This window comes from Siphateles boraxobius, unplaced genomic scaffold (genome assembly GCF_051911475.1).
Source record: "Siphateles boraxobius isolate OS27281-9 unplaced genomic scaffold, OSU_SipBor_1 77, whole genome shotgun sequence".
In the NCBI taxonomy this organism is placed as follows: Eukaryota; Metazoa; Chordata; class Actinopteri; order Cypriniformes; family Leuciscidae; genus Siphateles; species Siphateles boraxobius.
Window position 1 is genome coordinate 10,738,426 of NW_027509205.1, and position 13,978 is coordinate 10,752,403.

Consider the following 13,978-nt stretch of genomic DNA (forward strand, 5'->3'; position numbering starts at 1 on the left):
GGAACGATTTAAAAGCATGATATGTACCCTTTAATACTCTAATATGTCCATTTGTTCACAATGTCCCACCACACAATAAATCATTATACCATTTTGCCTAGACACATTCAAAATGTAAAAAGATTTGTTTTTCCAAACTGTTTGGAGCAATTTGTTATATTTTTGTAATTGTTGTATATTTGTAATTTTGAAATATAACATTAAAGAGTATATTTGATGTGATGAATTGCTCTGTCATTTATCAGATTTACGAATTGTTATAATTTCAATTTGTGCTGGGTAAAACAATGGGTATGAACAATGGGTAAAATTGGGCGGGGGCGGGGCTCCACTACGGTTCCTCCCCTACTACTGCATGTGATCTCACTCCAAGCTTTTGATAAAACTTGAGAACCCTGAAATAATCATAGATATCTATGGAAATAATAACCATGGGGAAGGGAAATAACGAACTTGAGCGCGCAAAAGACGCGATATGTGAACGGCCCACAATGCTTCACAAAACAGTCACTTACGTCATAGAATTCAAATATATTTGACCGTTATCCAAACACAAACAGACGTATTTGTCGTGTTGAACGTTTAACAGCCCGTCAAGCAAGCCCCAGATAGCAAAAATCTTTGTTAAGCAAATCTGTCGCTCAACTAACTAAATCCCACGCCGTGATGAGCAGTGGCATGAAATTTCTACTTTTTATGGGTGCTATTGGGTGGGGGGTAATATTTTATTTTGCCGGAATCTCTAATCCGCCCGCTCCATGTGAGTTAATATAAACTTTATAAACAATTAGCTCAGTACACTACTTATCTTACTAACGTTACATGTTTGTTTTTTTAAACCAATATCTTAGATCGAAAGTGCGGCGAGAGGCCTGAGAGAGTAGGCAAACATCGAAGACCCCGGATGATCGGAGGAGAGAACGTCAGCGTGAATGTTTGGCCATGGCAGGTGTCTGTGCTGTACCAGCCCAATTCATCTGCCCCGTTCAGTCAGGTCTGTGGTGGAGCTATCATCCACGATTACTGGATAATGACAGCAGCTTCATGTGCAGATGTGCAGCATCAAAGGTAATATGTCCACTTTAATCCTAAACAGCAAGACACATACGCTCTAGGCTACTTACTCACGCACATAATGTTGTTGCACTTTCTCCTATAGCAAACTTTTGATCCGAGCAGGAAGCAGTAGATTGGATGTTGATGATGAGTTCACACAGGAGTCACAAGTCGCCAGAATTATCAAACACAAGCTATTCAATCCTGTCACTTTGCGATACAGTATTGCTCTTTTTGAAATGGAGACCCCTTTTGTGTTTAATGAGTTTGTCTATCCCATCTGTGTGCCTGATGGCGCTGCTGCTGATCATAACTTTGATTCCTGTCACATCACAGGATACAACGCTCAACCTGGTGGTGAGTTGACACTGCAGATGTTTACAATAGTGGCTGACTGTAGATGTTGAACTTTTAGTTGTTCTCTTTTTATGTGAATTTGACACGCATATATTATATTTATCAGGTGATGTTGGTGTACTGCAAGAAGCAAATGTGTTTATAATGTCACGGTCATTGTGCAATAAGCCAGCGTACTGGAACTATACTGTGTCAGCGGACATGCTTTGTGTTGGCGAATTTGGTGGAGGTGTTGACGGATGTGAGGTGAGTTTTAGTACTCCTTTTTTAGTAGGCCTACTTTAACCGTGTAACATGTGAATAGTTAAATTCATTTAGCAACTTCTCCTTGAAGTTGCAATTTATCTGTAAAACATTGTTTATAGGCTGTAGAGGGATTTTTTTTAAATTTATTTAATTGTGCATGCTGATATACTATATTTCTACATTCACACTACTGTTTAAATATTTAAATATTGGGTGTCAGTAAGATTTTTTTAAATTCAGCAAGAACTCATTAAATTGATCAAAAGTTGATCAGAACTTGTAACATTATAAATACCTTTACCATTTCAAATAAATGCTGTTCTATTCGTCAAAGAATACTGTGCAAATTGATCACAGTTACTACAAAAACTCTTAAAGGAGAACTCCGGGCAATTTTTAAGTTAATCTTGATCGTTAGAGCTTTGTGAGTACTGACTATAGAAGAAAAAACGAACCGGATTGGTGCTTGCTACTCGGACCTGCGAATGCCCAGAGCTCCCACCCAGCCAAAACGGCAGCTATGGGGGCATGGACATAAAGAGCGTTTTTGAGCCTCTTAACAGATACAAAATGCAATTAAAATGTCTGTCCAACATGAACAGGGACCCTACATGTGAACAAGATACGTTTAGAAACTTAGCCATTGTTTCAACTCACCTAAATAGTCTTTTAGACGGCTAGCTGTAGTCTCGCGCTGCAGTCCCATGCTGTAGCCGGAAAAGGTAAACAACGTCCTGGTGGGAGGAGCGTTGATCATGTGCGACGAGTTATGATCAGAGTTGCTTACAAGTGAAGAAGAAATGGTTCGTGTTTGTGCCTTTTCGAATTGTGGCAACAGAATTCGAAAATATAAGAGCTTAAATTTTCATTGTCTTCCTTTTCATGACCTCGAGATTCTGCAGTTGTGGCTAGTTGTACTTCAACTTGTGCAAACTCCCGTAGAAGTACTACGCGCTAAAGATTACCGCATTTGCAGCGAATACAACAATACAATTACAATTCAAGCCGAAGAAGCTATTGAAATAATTAATGCTTTGTAAATAAGACTACAAAAACATTCATGCACATCTCTCCTCATGCCGTGTGTGCCCAAATGGAAGGATAAACAAAGTTTACATTACCTCCACAGTGGTTGCACCCGTCATCGTACATGGAATGGCATTTTTCTTCAAACGGCCCCGCTGTGTTGAGTGTGTGTAGTCATCCTTGTCAAAGTGTTCGCTGCAAATGCGGTAATCTTTAGCGCGTAGTACTTCTACAGGAGTTTGCACAAGTTGAAGTACAACTAGCCACAACTGCAGAATCTCGAGGTCATGAAAAGGAAGACGATGAAAATTTAAGCTCTTATATTTTCGCATTCTGTTGCCACAATTCGGAAAGGCACAAACACGAACCATTTCTTCTTCACTTGTAAGCAACTCTGATCTTAACTCGTCGCACATGATCAACGCTCTTCCCACCAGGACGTTGTTTACCTTTTCCGGCTACAGCACGGGACTGCAGCGCGAGACTACAGCTAGCCGTCTAAAAGACTATTTAGGTGAGTTGAAACAATGGCTAAGTTTCTAAACGTATCTTGTTCACATGTAGGGTCCCTGTTCATGTTGGACAGACATTTTAATTAAATTTTGTGTCTGTTAAGAGGCTCAAAAACGCTCTTTATGTCCATGCCCCCATAGCTGCCGTTTTAGCTGGGTGGGAGCTCTGGGCATTCGCGGTCGCAGGTCCGAGTAGCAAGCACCAATCCGGTTCGTTTTTTTTTCTATAGTCAGTACTCACAAAGGTTTAACGATCAAGATTAACTTAAAATTTGCCCGGAGTTCTCCTTTAAGCATTACAACGATTTGCAACAGTGATAATAATAATAAATGTTTCTTGAGCAGCATATTAAAATGATTTCTGAAGGATCATGTGACATTGAAGACTGGAGTAATGATGCTGACAATTCAGCTTTACCATCACAGAAATAAATATAATTTTAAAATATATTAAAATAGAAAATGGCTATTATAATATTTTTGGCCATGGTGAGCATAAAAGACTTCTGTCAAGAACATTAAAAAATCTTACAGACCCAAAACATTTGAACAGTAGAGTATATTACCTTTGCCTTCATGAAATCAAATTTCAGAATCTAAATCAAATAGCAAATCGAAATATAATTTTTTTCATACTGTACATTATACATATTATGCCTAAAATCACTTGTAACATGAAAAATTATGATTTTAGGTTGTTGTAATTTTCGGGGTTCCTACACAGGTCTGGATAAGTATCGAAAAAAGAAAACAGTATGGAAAAAATGTGTTTCCAAATTCTAGACTATTACCCCTATTCAGTTTTCTAAAATAAAAAATTAAGAACTTCTAAAAATACATTTATCATAGTTTTCTTGGCAAAGGTTTAGTGATAATTTAGTGATTGTTTAACACGACTTAATGAATTCAAGATGCAGATTTTCATTATGCAAAACTGTTTGTCTTTACCATTAGCAAGTCTCTTTTGAACTTCATTAAAATAATGTTATAATAAGTAGGGGTGGGCAATATGGCAAAAAGATCATATCAAACAAAAGCGTCACGAGAGACAGTGGTAAACTACCTCATGTCTGAAAGCACATAACATTACAATAATACTCAAGAATACATAAGCAACTTGACCTGTACCACCTGACAGCTGCAGATTCATTTCGTCGTATATAGTGTTAAAGGGGACCTATTATGCAAAATTCACTTTTACATGGTGTTTGAACAAATGTGTGTTGGCAGTGTGTGTACACAACCACCCAATAATGATAAAAATCCAACCACTCCTTTTTTTAATCCCCATAAATCAAAAGCAGTGTCTCAGAACAAGCCGTTTGTAGATTCTGTATAAAATGTGACGTCACTTTGTATAGGCCCCAGCCACGACTGCTGATGGACTCTGCTGTATTAGCATAGACCCCGCCCTCAGTGAGTTGTTCACAGGCCAGACAGCTGTAGCAACAAGAATGTCTAGTAAGCAACTCAAGTGTTTTGTCGTTGGATGTTAGAGTGAACATACAGTCTCCATGAACATCAGAGCCGCTGAAGATGCAGTGGATTAGTTTTATTTTGGGGGTATGCGCCACCATATACCTAAATTCATTTATGTCTGTGCAAATCATTTTACACTAGACTGCTTTGTGAACGAGGGCCAATACAAAACACAGGTTTTATTAAATAGTTGTTATGGATGGATCAGTACCAACTGTTCATGATCCAGCTTACAGTCTCCGGATCGATACTGGTCACAGCAGTAATGAAAGGGAGAGTTTGCACTTTATTACAAATCATCTGAGTTATTTTACAGATATAAAGTTTACCAGTTTATTAAGCACCATGGCATAAGGCATAAAGTCTTTATATATTTTTTTACTGTTAGTTGTAACAAGAGTTTCTCTGTAGTTCGCTATGTATGTTGATGATAATGCAAGGGAGAGAGAGAGTTTATGGATAAGGATAATCTTATCCACTTTCTTTCACAGTACTTCTTGTACTGTGTTTTATTCAGCTCCTACAGTGTTTTTCTGGAGTGAAACAGACCCTTTATTTTTTGTGTGAACGTGAAGTACAATACACGTCATAAAACTCATCAGTAAAGTTAGGCCGGGTTCTCTGGTTTGTACTAATAGTAGATTAAAGTAAAATGACAACCGTTATAACCGTAATTATTCTAAACTATACCTCTTATATCTTCTATCTGAAGACACCGGAGCATGAGCTCTTAAAGGGTAACTAAACCTTAAATTTTTTTAGTTAATGATCTGTAAGCTTTACTTAAGCTTTATTAATGCTGTTCATTTATTTGAGTAAATTTTTTGACATTTGGGAAAGGTTTTAATTCTACAATACATGGTGTAAAAACGTCTGAGTGCTGCCCTCTTCAGGGTGAACAGTGGCTACTGCAGTTGAATTTTCCTATTGGATGTTGTGGGACTGCGTGAAGTAAGCAGGCACTAGCTCATCATGCCCTTGCCTACGGAGAGACACGGGTCTCAGGTGCACCCCCCCCCCCTCTCATATAAGCGCGTGTTATCACTTTGAGAAAACCAATAAAAAAATATTTACAGAAGACTGTACTTTACCAAATATAAGGGGTGTGATGAAACACTTAGCTCATGAAACAAGACAATACACTATATTGGGTTCATGAGAATGAGACTAGACAATATTTTAACACTACTTTTAAGATAACTTCAATGACTAAATATATTAAATGCATATGTTTTATTCAACTGAAAGTCATACAAAAACAATGCAGGTGCATGAAATGTTTTAACTAATTATCACCTTGTAATGAATGTCACTTCAGTTCTACTTTCTGAGTATGAATTCATATGCAGTAAAAGACCGAACAATATATAATGCAAGAACTGTAAAAGGTTTTGCCACAAACTCAACTCCAGCATGGAAGAGGGGGTTTTGGGCTCAGTTTAGCTCCTCCTAAATGGCACAAGGCAGCCCCAGCTCAAAGGAGGAAGCTGGTAGTCAACGAGGTGCGAAAGCAGGAGGAGAGGATGAGGTGTATAAAGGTCATTTCCCAGGCCAAGCAGGGAGAGTGAATGAGATGTGAGAGTGTGGAACAACGCAAGATGGACTGGCAAGACCTTTGGTCAATGGAACAGAGTAGGATCAGTTTCCTTATCAGGTCAACATGTGATGTTCTCCCATCACCCCAGAACCTAAACCTCTGGGTAGGAGAGGATCCCTCATGTCCTTTGTGTTCATCCCCTGCCACATTAAGGCACATTTTGACAGGATGTAAGGTGGCTCTTAGCCAGGGTCGGTTTACTTGGCGCCATGACCAAGTACTGCGATGTTTGGGTTTAGCATTGGAAGACAAGCGTAAAATGACCAATAAGTTGCTGCCTGTTCTAGCAAAACATTACACACAGAAGACAATATTCCTCCACCCATGCGAGCAACCATAAAGAAAAGGTGTTAAGACAATTCTCGCCCAGGACAACTGAAAGCTGCTAGAGGCTGGAAAATGCTGGCAGATGTTGATCAACAGCTTATTTTTCTACCTGAGATTGTCACCACTAACCTTCGACCAGATATTGTCTTGTGGTCTGGATCAGCACGCCTTGTTCGCCTGATAGAGTTAACAGTGCCATGGGAGGATGCTGTAGATGAGGCATATGAGAGGAAGAAATTGCGGTATGCTCATCTAGCAACTGAAGCAGAACAGCGAGGATGGAGAGTCCGGGTTTATCCAGTGGAAATGGGTTGTCGAGGATTTGTGGCACACTCTACAACTCGGTTTCTCAGAGACGTCGGATTCAATGGCCAAGAGTTGCGTCGCACAGTGAAGAACTTATCTGAAGCAGCAGAGAGGAGCAGCAACTGGCTGTGGTTGAGACGGAAGGATTCTGGCCGTACAGGCCGCCACACTACAGTTTTGAAAAACTTGAAGAGTCTGTTGGATTATTTGTATAGTTTGCATAGTTATTAGAGTCCCGTGTACTGTATTTTGCGTGAATGAGGATTTGTATTGGACAGATATTGTTGTTTTGCGGTAGGTAGTATGCCATACGGAACCGTTGCCACTGCATTAACAACGTCAGTGGGGCTTCGACAGCCTTAGTCAAACGGGTTGACACGTATGGTCGGTGGTTGTGTGTTGCAGTAGGTAGTATGCCATACGGAACCGTTGCCACCGAACCTGCTTTAACGACGACAGTGAGGCTTCGACAGCCTTAGTCAAAGGGTTGGCGCGTAAGGTCGGGTTGTTAGGTAGTATGCCATACGGAATCGTTGCCACTGAACCTGACGACTGTGGGGCTTCGACAGACTTAGTCAAACAGGTTGGCGCGTATGGTCGGGTTGCGGTGAGATTGTGGTTTGGTCACATCAAGGGTTTATGCCACTGAACTACGAGGAAGGAGCAACCTCAGCAGCAGGAAGGACCTCAAGCACAATAGAAAGAAAGAAACCCTGATGTACAGGTAAGATAGCTGGGCTGAGTTTAGTGGGGGACGGAGGAGGGTGACTCTGGGACACATCATGTACCATTCACATCACCATATGGAAGGCTAAAGTCTGTTTTATGCTTCTGCGTCGAATCGACGGCGTACCCCCGCAGACCCCTCTGCGTCGCCGCAAACCCCTCTCCGACCCCTCCGCCGTAGCTCGACGTGCACCTCCAAAAAATTTTAAGTACGCGTCGAGGCGGCGCAGAACCCAAGGGCTGTGATTGGTCAGATGCACCACGATGCAACGCAACCTGACGCAGAACCATAAAACGGCCACGACGCCGTAGGAGTGACGGCGTAGCTACACCGTGGAGTTGACGCAGAAGCATAATGAGCACTTAAAGATGAACTGACCTGAAAAAAATCAACATTGATAACATGTTGTTTATGACAATTAAAAGTAAATTACATTAAAATTTTTAAATAAAAACATCAATATAGCTTTTTTTAAGCAGCACAAAAATTGTGGTTGTTACGCTGGCAATTTCGATGACGTCACTGGTATGGTAGGACCCGCGAAGGTATATAGGCAACAGCTGCAGGTCCTATATGCACACACACGAAAATTAGTAATTTTAATGGCATGGGTTACGCATTTGAGCATGTGAGGGACAGGCCAGTAGTATCTGAATACCACCACACGATCAGTTTCAGGCTCCGCATACAGTACAGGATCGTTTGGGGGGAAGTGACTGGTGGGCGCGGGCGCTGCCGGAGCATGGACACTGCACCGGCGTCGATCTGTTGAAGAGAGGTCAACCTGGAACATTTATTGATCGGCGAAAATGCATCACCATGCACCGTTCATTTCGGATGCTGTGCGGTGAGAGAAACATGTTGAAGGTGGCTATGCTATCTCTAAGGGATGTCTGAGCTGAGACTCTGGAGCGCCCCATAAGTAGCTGGTATGTAACAGTGTATTTTACGAATTGGTGCCTGGGCTGTGCTAGGCTATGCTAACTTGTTATATCCTTTTCTCAGACTGTTAAGGTTAACAGCGTACCGGCAGTTCACTCTTTGGGCGAGGGGGCATTTGGGAAGGATGAATAAGATTCCGTTCCCATCCTGTGCAGTGAACTAACATTAGGCTACGTCTTTTCCCCTCAGCCGAATATCAAGGATTTTAGTATGCGTTGGACTTGTAGCTAAATAAAACATTTGATGTCAGACGCTTCATGTACTCATTGAGGTTTTCAACACACCTGTCTCTCGTACCTAGGATTAAACACTAGAAATCAAGACTAGAATAATTTAGTTGACAAGGCAGGGGGTAGAGAGAAGCTAGCTCTACTAGTGTGGGTTGGCAACGGAGTACCCTACCATGCCAGTGACGTAGCCGAATGTTGAAATCCAACATGGCGGCGCCCGTGTAACAACAACAACATTTTCAACATACCATTTTATCCCTTTTAACAAATTCTGCCATTTTAATAATTGTACAAATGAGAATAAATAAAATACATCTGTTATATCACATTTTTTTCAAATTTCAGTTCAGTTCATCTTTAAGTTGTCATTTACAGCTCAAAATTTTGTCCACAATTCAAAATTATTCATCTTAAGGTCTTTTATATTTTAATAACCTATGTATTTGACTAATTTTATAACAATATGTTGTCAGTGGCCTACAAATGGTTATATGCCCTGAGTTAGGTCAAATGCTCATTTAGAGACTGTTTACCAGTTGGTTGAGCCAGAAGATTTAACAACATTAAGTGCAAAAAAAAAACTGTAACTGAAGGTAATATTTTAGAATGTCTGAAAAAATAAAAACTGTAACTGAAGGTAATATTTTAGAATGTCTGAAAAAATCAATAAATATATATATATATAAAAAAAAATTTTTTTTTTTTTTTATTTAGAAATAAAGGGTGTATAATTTATTCCTTAGAAAATATAAGGCTTTTCCCGTTTCCCTTTTTGTCATTTTAATCCCTCGCCATGCAGGCAACATTGAGATATACAAAACCTGTTCGCAATTTAGCATCTTCATTGCATTGGCATCATGTTGAGAAAGTTTGGTGTGAATAATTAAAAATTCATAGCTTGATTTGTCAAAAAATCCACATTAAATAGCTGACTTCCTGTTGTTTGGAGCTCGGAATTAGAATGTTGTCCGGCTTCTTTTCTATTCATCAGTGCTGCGGCTCTGCAGTTGGATACTGTTATGCACGTCTCGTGTTTTTTAAAGAGCAAAATCTCGTTCTGTTTGATCATCCCATATGCCTTTCACTCAGACGTCAAAAAATGTTGGTCAATTTGAACAGATAGTGAAACTGAGGCGCTTCTTCTCATGTGGGCGGATGAAGACAACTGTGCAGTTAAAGGTAATTTCCAATGACTGACATCAAATAATCTACCGTAATTTGATTGTATTACCGGGTGCTGATGTGTGAATAGTCTCTTACCGGTAAAAAGCCAGAATGCTGTTGCTTGTGTGAACAACAGCATATTTGTGTATTTACCGGTAAGATCATTCTGGTAATTTTACGGTAATTTATCGGGATTGCTGTGTGAAAGGGGCTAATGTCTTTACATCATGTTGAGCGTTGATCGATTTCGGTGGCGATCAGATGAATCACTTAAGAGGAGTATTGAAAAGTTCAGCGGATGTGTTTTTCACAAAACTCTGAATAGCTGACTTCCTTTTGGGTTTGCTTTAGACTGTGCGTGTAAAAATTGTTCGGCTTGATGAGATTGATATGTGTACTGAGCGTCCTACACGTACATGAACGTATGTATGATATGGACCACGTTTTCAACTGCACTTAAGAGGGGCACCCCCTAGGGGCTGTAGTAATTATGCATTATACATTTTTAAGCCAGACAAGTAGTTTGTTGAGTGTTTATTTGTGAAGGACTACATGCCTGCGCACATATATTCAAACGCGCATACCTACTGGGTATGTGCGCGCCGTCTGCGTTTTCGCGGGTTTGCGCAGAGATAACGGATAATCGTTTGCACCTTCGAAACTATTTCAGGGAGTGCGTCAAGGATTTTTCTGTTAGAACGGTATCTAAGTTAATAACTAATGATCTTCGCAACGCAAGCGAATTAATCAAAACTAACTTAAACTTTAGCTAGACAATAACGTTATCCTACAGCTGTGGTGAAGCCTAAACAATCTGTTACGGTAATTTCTATTATCACTGTAAAGCTGCTTTGAAACAATCCATACTGTTAAAATGCGCTTTATAAATGAATGTGACTTGACAAGGGCTTGGGGCCTAATAATGTTGTATGAACCATGTTAAATATGATGTGAAAAATCTACAGAGGTTTGGAAATTGAGTCTGGAAAAGTATGGAATTTTGAAATGAAAAATGTGTAGGAACCCTGAATTTTAGAGTGAGTTAAGGTACTTATTATGTGACCTTTTATGTTTACATTAAAACATGCAGACAAATCTTGGTGGACCGCTGAACTGCTATATCAAAATGGAGCAGCACTACCATTTGATTGGAATTCGAGTGAAGGCTACTTCCTGTGGAGAACCTCACCGACCAAATATTTATCTGAAAGTCTACACACTCTATTATTGGGTTGAGCGTGAAATGAATATAAGCTTCCGCTGAAATGAAGCTGGATTTCTCACACTATTCTGTGTGCATAGTCATGTTAAATTAGTAGTGTATTTATGTAATATAGTTTAAAGTTCTGAGTTTCATACATTATATGGTAATTTTCTCTTATATACTCGGAAATATATTTATCCTGTGTGCATATTATATATATTATTTTGTATATAAGATTACTTAAATTTTGTATATAAGATTACTTAAATTTGTGTACATGTCATGATTGTATTGACATTAAAACTACAGTGAGGATTAAGAATCGGAGGATATTTGTGACCTCTGGTGGACAAATCTGAATTTAGCCTGTAACTTGCAGTAAGTTTTATTTGATTCCTGATAAACAGTAATGGATCTCTCACTGTCTCGTCCAGTGTAGAAGTGGTGTGAGGCTCATTCAACAGTTCCTTATTTGCACAATGCTCACCTGAAATTACTGTAGTAAAGACAGTAAAATATTAATTGATGACAATAAATTTAATTAACATAAAACTTTATAAATTTTGCACCAACACACAATATTTTGACAATTAAGAAATGAGAATTAAAAATACAAAAAGAAAATGTTATGAGAATGTGTGCATTGTTAAAGAAAAGAGCTGCACAGAATTTCACATGTAAACAATCTGCAGGAAGAAATGATATTTTGATATCTAAGGCCTTTTTGAAATAGACTTGTTAGGTGCTAATAAATTTTACTGTAATTTTATTAGGATAGAAAAGATCTCTCTTCGCTCACATTCTTTTTTCCCCATATGCTGGAAAGCCTTGGTTAAAACACTTTTACTTTCTACCACACTCTCTCTCACACACATTCAACATTGAAGGGTTGTTCACACTGACAGAGATTTGCAGCAACATCATGGTCCAGCACTCGGCGACCTCAGTGTCCGTGTGAACAGGGCTTACGAGAAACAGAATGACAAAACTGATATTAAACATGAGAATTATCTATTTTGTGACGGTTGTATTGTTTTTGCATCAATTTCTTGAGCAAGTTATGCTGAAAATTGCCATCAAGTATGAAATATCAGTCAAGTTTTTGTAGGACCGTATAATAGGGTCCATTTGTTTATACAGTAACACCAGTGAGACACTACAATATATAGACCACACACAAACACCTTTCATCCATTCATCTTTCCAGTCCCTTTAAACACAACGATCAAAATGAAGACAGAAACATACATTTAGGCAAGGAACTGTCTTCATCTTGAAACGTTTCTGTCACCTTCAACACATTTAATGCATATAGATGTCAAGTTACAAATGTATTCTGTTAAAATTGCTGTGCTATCAGTAAGGACAATTCCACAAATTCCTCCTCACCACAGTTCACTACTGATGTGCATTATAGTTGGCAATGTCAGTCAAATAAAAAACTTTATCCAACAATAAAATGTGGTGCATTTATTTTAAAACCATTAAAATGACTAGCAGTTTCGAATAAAAGAAGATATGTTTTTTTGCTGGTGATACTGTTGATCCATAAAACTAAGTTAGCACTTCCAGAATGAAAACTGAAGGACTCTCCTCTGAACACCAGCTCAGGAGAGGAGATAAAGTGCGCAGAAAAGCTTCATGTTAGTCCCTCAGGTCTCACTGCAAGAGCACAAGCGCTGCTCTATGGAAAGAGGCATATCGGAAGTGGCACCAAAAGTTAGACATCAAAGTCAATGCAACTTGTGAAAATGTGGTTTCACCTGTTTTAAAGGGCAGAAATATGTTCTAAAAGAAGAGCACCACCCTCCCGGATGTCCAGGGAGGGTTGGATGGCTTAAGCCAGGTGACCGCCATTGGTCGAACAGGCCACAATCACATTAAAGAGAACATAAAAATATGTACAAGGCTCAGCGCAGAGGCAGAAAGAGGCCTAGCCAGCTTCTTCCTCAATGTCCAGTTGCGTGCTAATGGCATAGAGGAACAGCTGTGTTGTGAGTGGATCTTTGGGTGCCACACGTTGAGCTTTAAGCACTTTAGGCTCACATGTTGTACGCCACATAGATGGGATCCAGCTGGTCGGCCAGGAAGGAGTCGCGCAGGTGCATGCGTTGCTTCTCGCCCCGCGAGTTGATAGGGATGACGCCGGGATCCACGATGACCACTACACCAACGATGAGGTGGTGCTCTTTCAGCACAACATTAGTGACTAGGGGAACCAGGTCAAGAGCTTCCTGCTCGGACCCACTGAGCTCCACCACGACCACCAGAAGATTGGTCCACGTAAAGACGGCACTGTACGACAAAGCATATGATCCAATCAGAGACAGGAACTATCATTCATAGTAACTACAATATAACTCATTTAGTGCAGTAATTAGAGACTGATACAAGCAGACAGGAAGCGTAAATGATCCTGAGGTTCTCACCTCTCAGCGATGCTGCGGTGCGCCCGAGACACAGAGGTCTCAATGTCAATGGGATGATAGCGCAAACCTCGCAACTCAAGTGTTTCATCAAGTGAACCTACCACAAACAGAGCATCGTGGCGATCTGGTGGATGATAAACCACAAGAAAAAGGTGTGAGACAGTGGACTAGCACTATATCGTACCATTTCTGAGAATGCATGTGTATTTTTATGCCTTGCAATTTAAAAAAGTTTTTTTTGTGACATTTGGTTATGAATTTAGCTTACTAGAATAATTATAAGTGAAAAACTTCCTGCTAAAACTGTTTTTATGTTGTTGTTTTTTTAATGGAATTTCTTATATTTCAGTATGTGCGAGAAACTTGTAAACTACTG

At 39.7% G+C, this 13,978-nt stretch overlaps 2 protein-coding genes across 2 annotated transcripts in view; one reads left to right on the forward strand and one right to left on the reverse strand.

Moving 5' to 3' along the window:
* The first annotated feature begins 545 nt into the window (after window positions 1-545).
* LOC143725655 (chymotrypsin-like elastase family member 1) lies at window positions 546-11,753 on the forward strand. The gene is made up of 5 exons (XM_077218231.1): window positions 546-760; window positions 852-1,068; window positions 1,160-1,413; window positions 1,520-1,659; window positions 11,060-11,753. The coding sequence occupies exons 1-5, from the start codon at window positions 667-669 to the stop codon at window positions 11,231-11,233; spliced, it is 879 nt and encodes a 292-aa protein (XP_077074346.1). The 5' UTR covers window positions 546-666; the 3' UTR covers window positions 11,234-11,753.
* The window catches only part of dip2ba (disco-interacting protein 2 homolog Ba), a 67,494-nt gene continuing 65,211 nt past the window's right edge, over window positions 11,696-13,978 (reverse strand). The window contains exons 37-38 of the mRNA XM_077218229.1: window positions 13,603-13,726; window positions 11,696-13,468 (exon numbers count right to left, since the gene is read on the reverse strand). Coding sequence (XP_077074344.1) covers window positions 13,216-13,468; window positions 13,603-13,726 — 377 coding nt within the window. The 3' untranslated portion in view covers window positions 11,696-13,215. The remainder of the gene's footprint in view (window positions 13,469-13,602; window positions 13,727-13,978) is intronic.

Bases quoted from the DNA above. Each gene is read 5' to 3' on its own strand.
- LOC143725655 (XM_077218231.1), top strand. From the start codon at position 667: ATGAGCAGTGGCATGAAATTTCTACTTTTTATGGGTGCTATTGGGTGG. The intron at 1,414-1,519 runs GTGAGTTGACAC...TATATTTATCAG, and splicing joins ATACAACGCTCAACCTGGTG to GTGATGTTGGTGTACTGCAA. The intron at 1,660-11,059 runs GTGAGTTTTAGT...TAAAACATGCAG, and splicing joins GAGGTGTTGACGGATGTGAG to ACAAATCTTGGTGGACCGCT.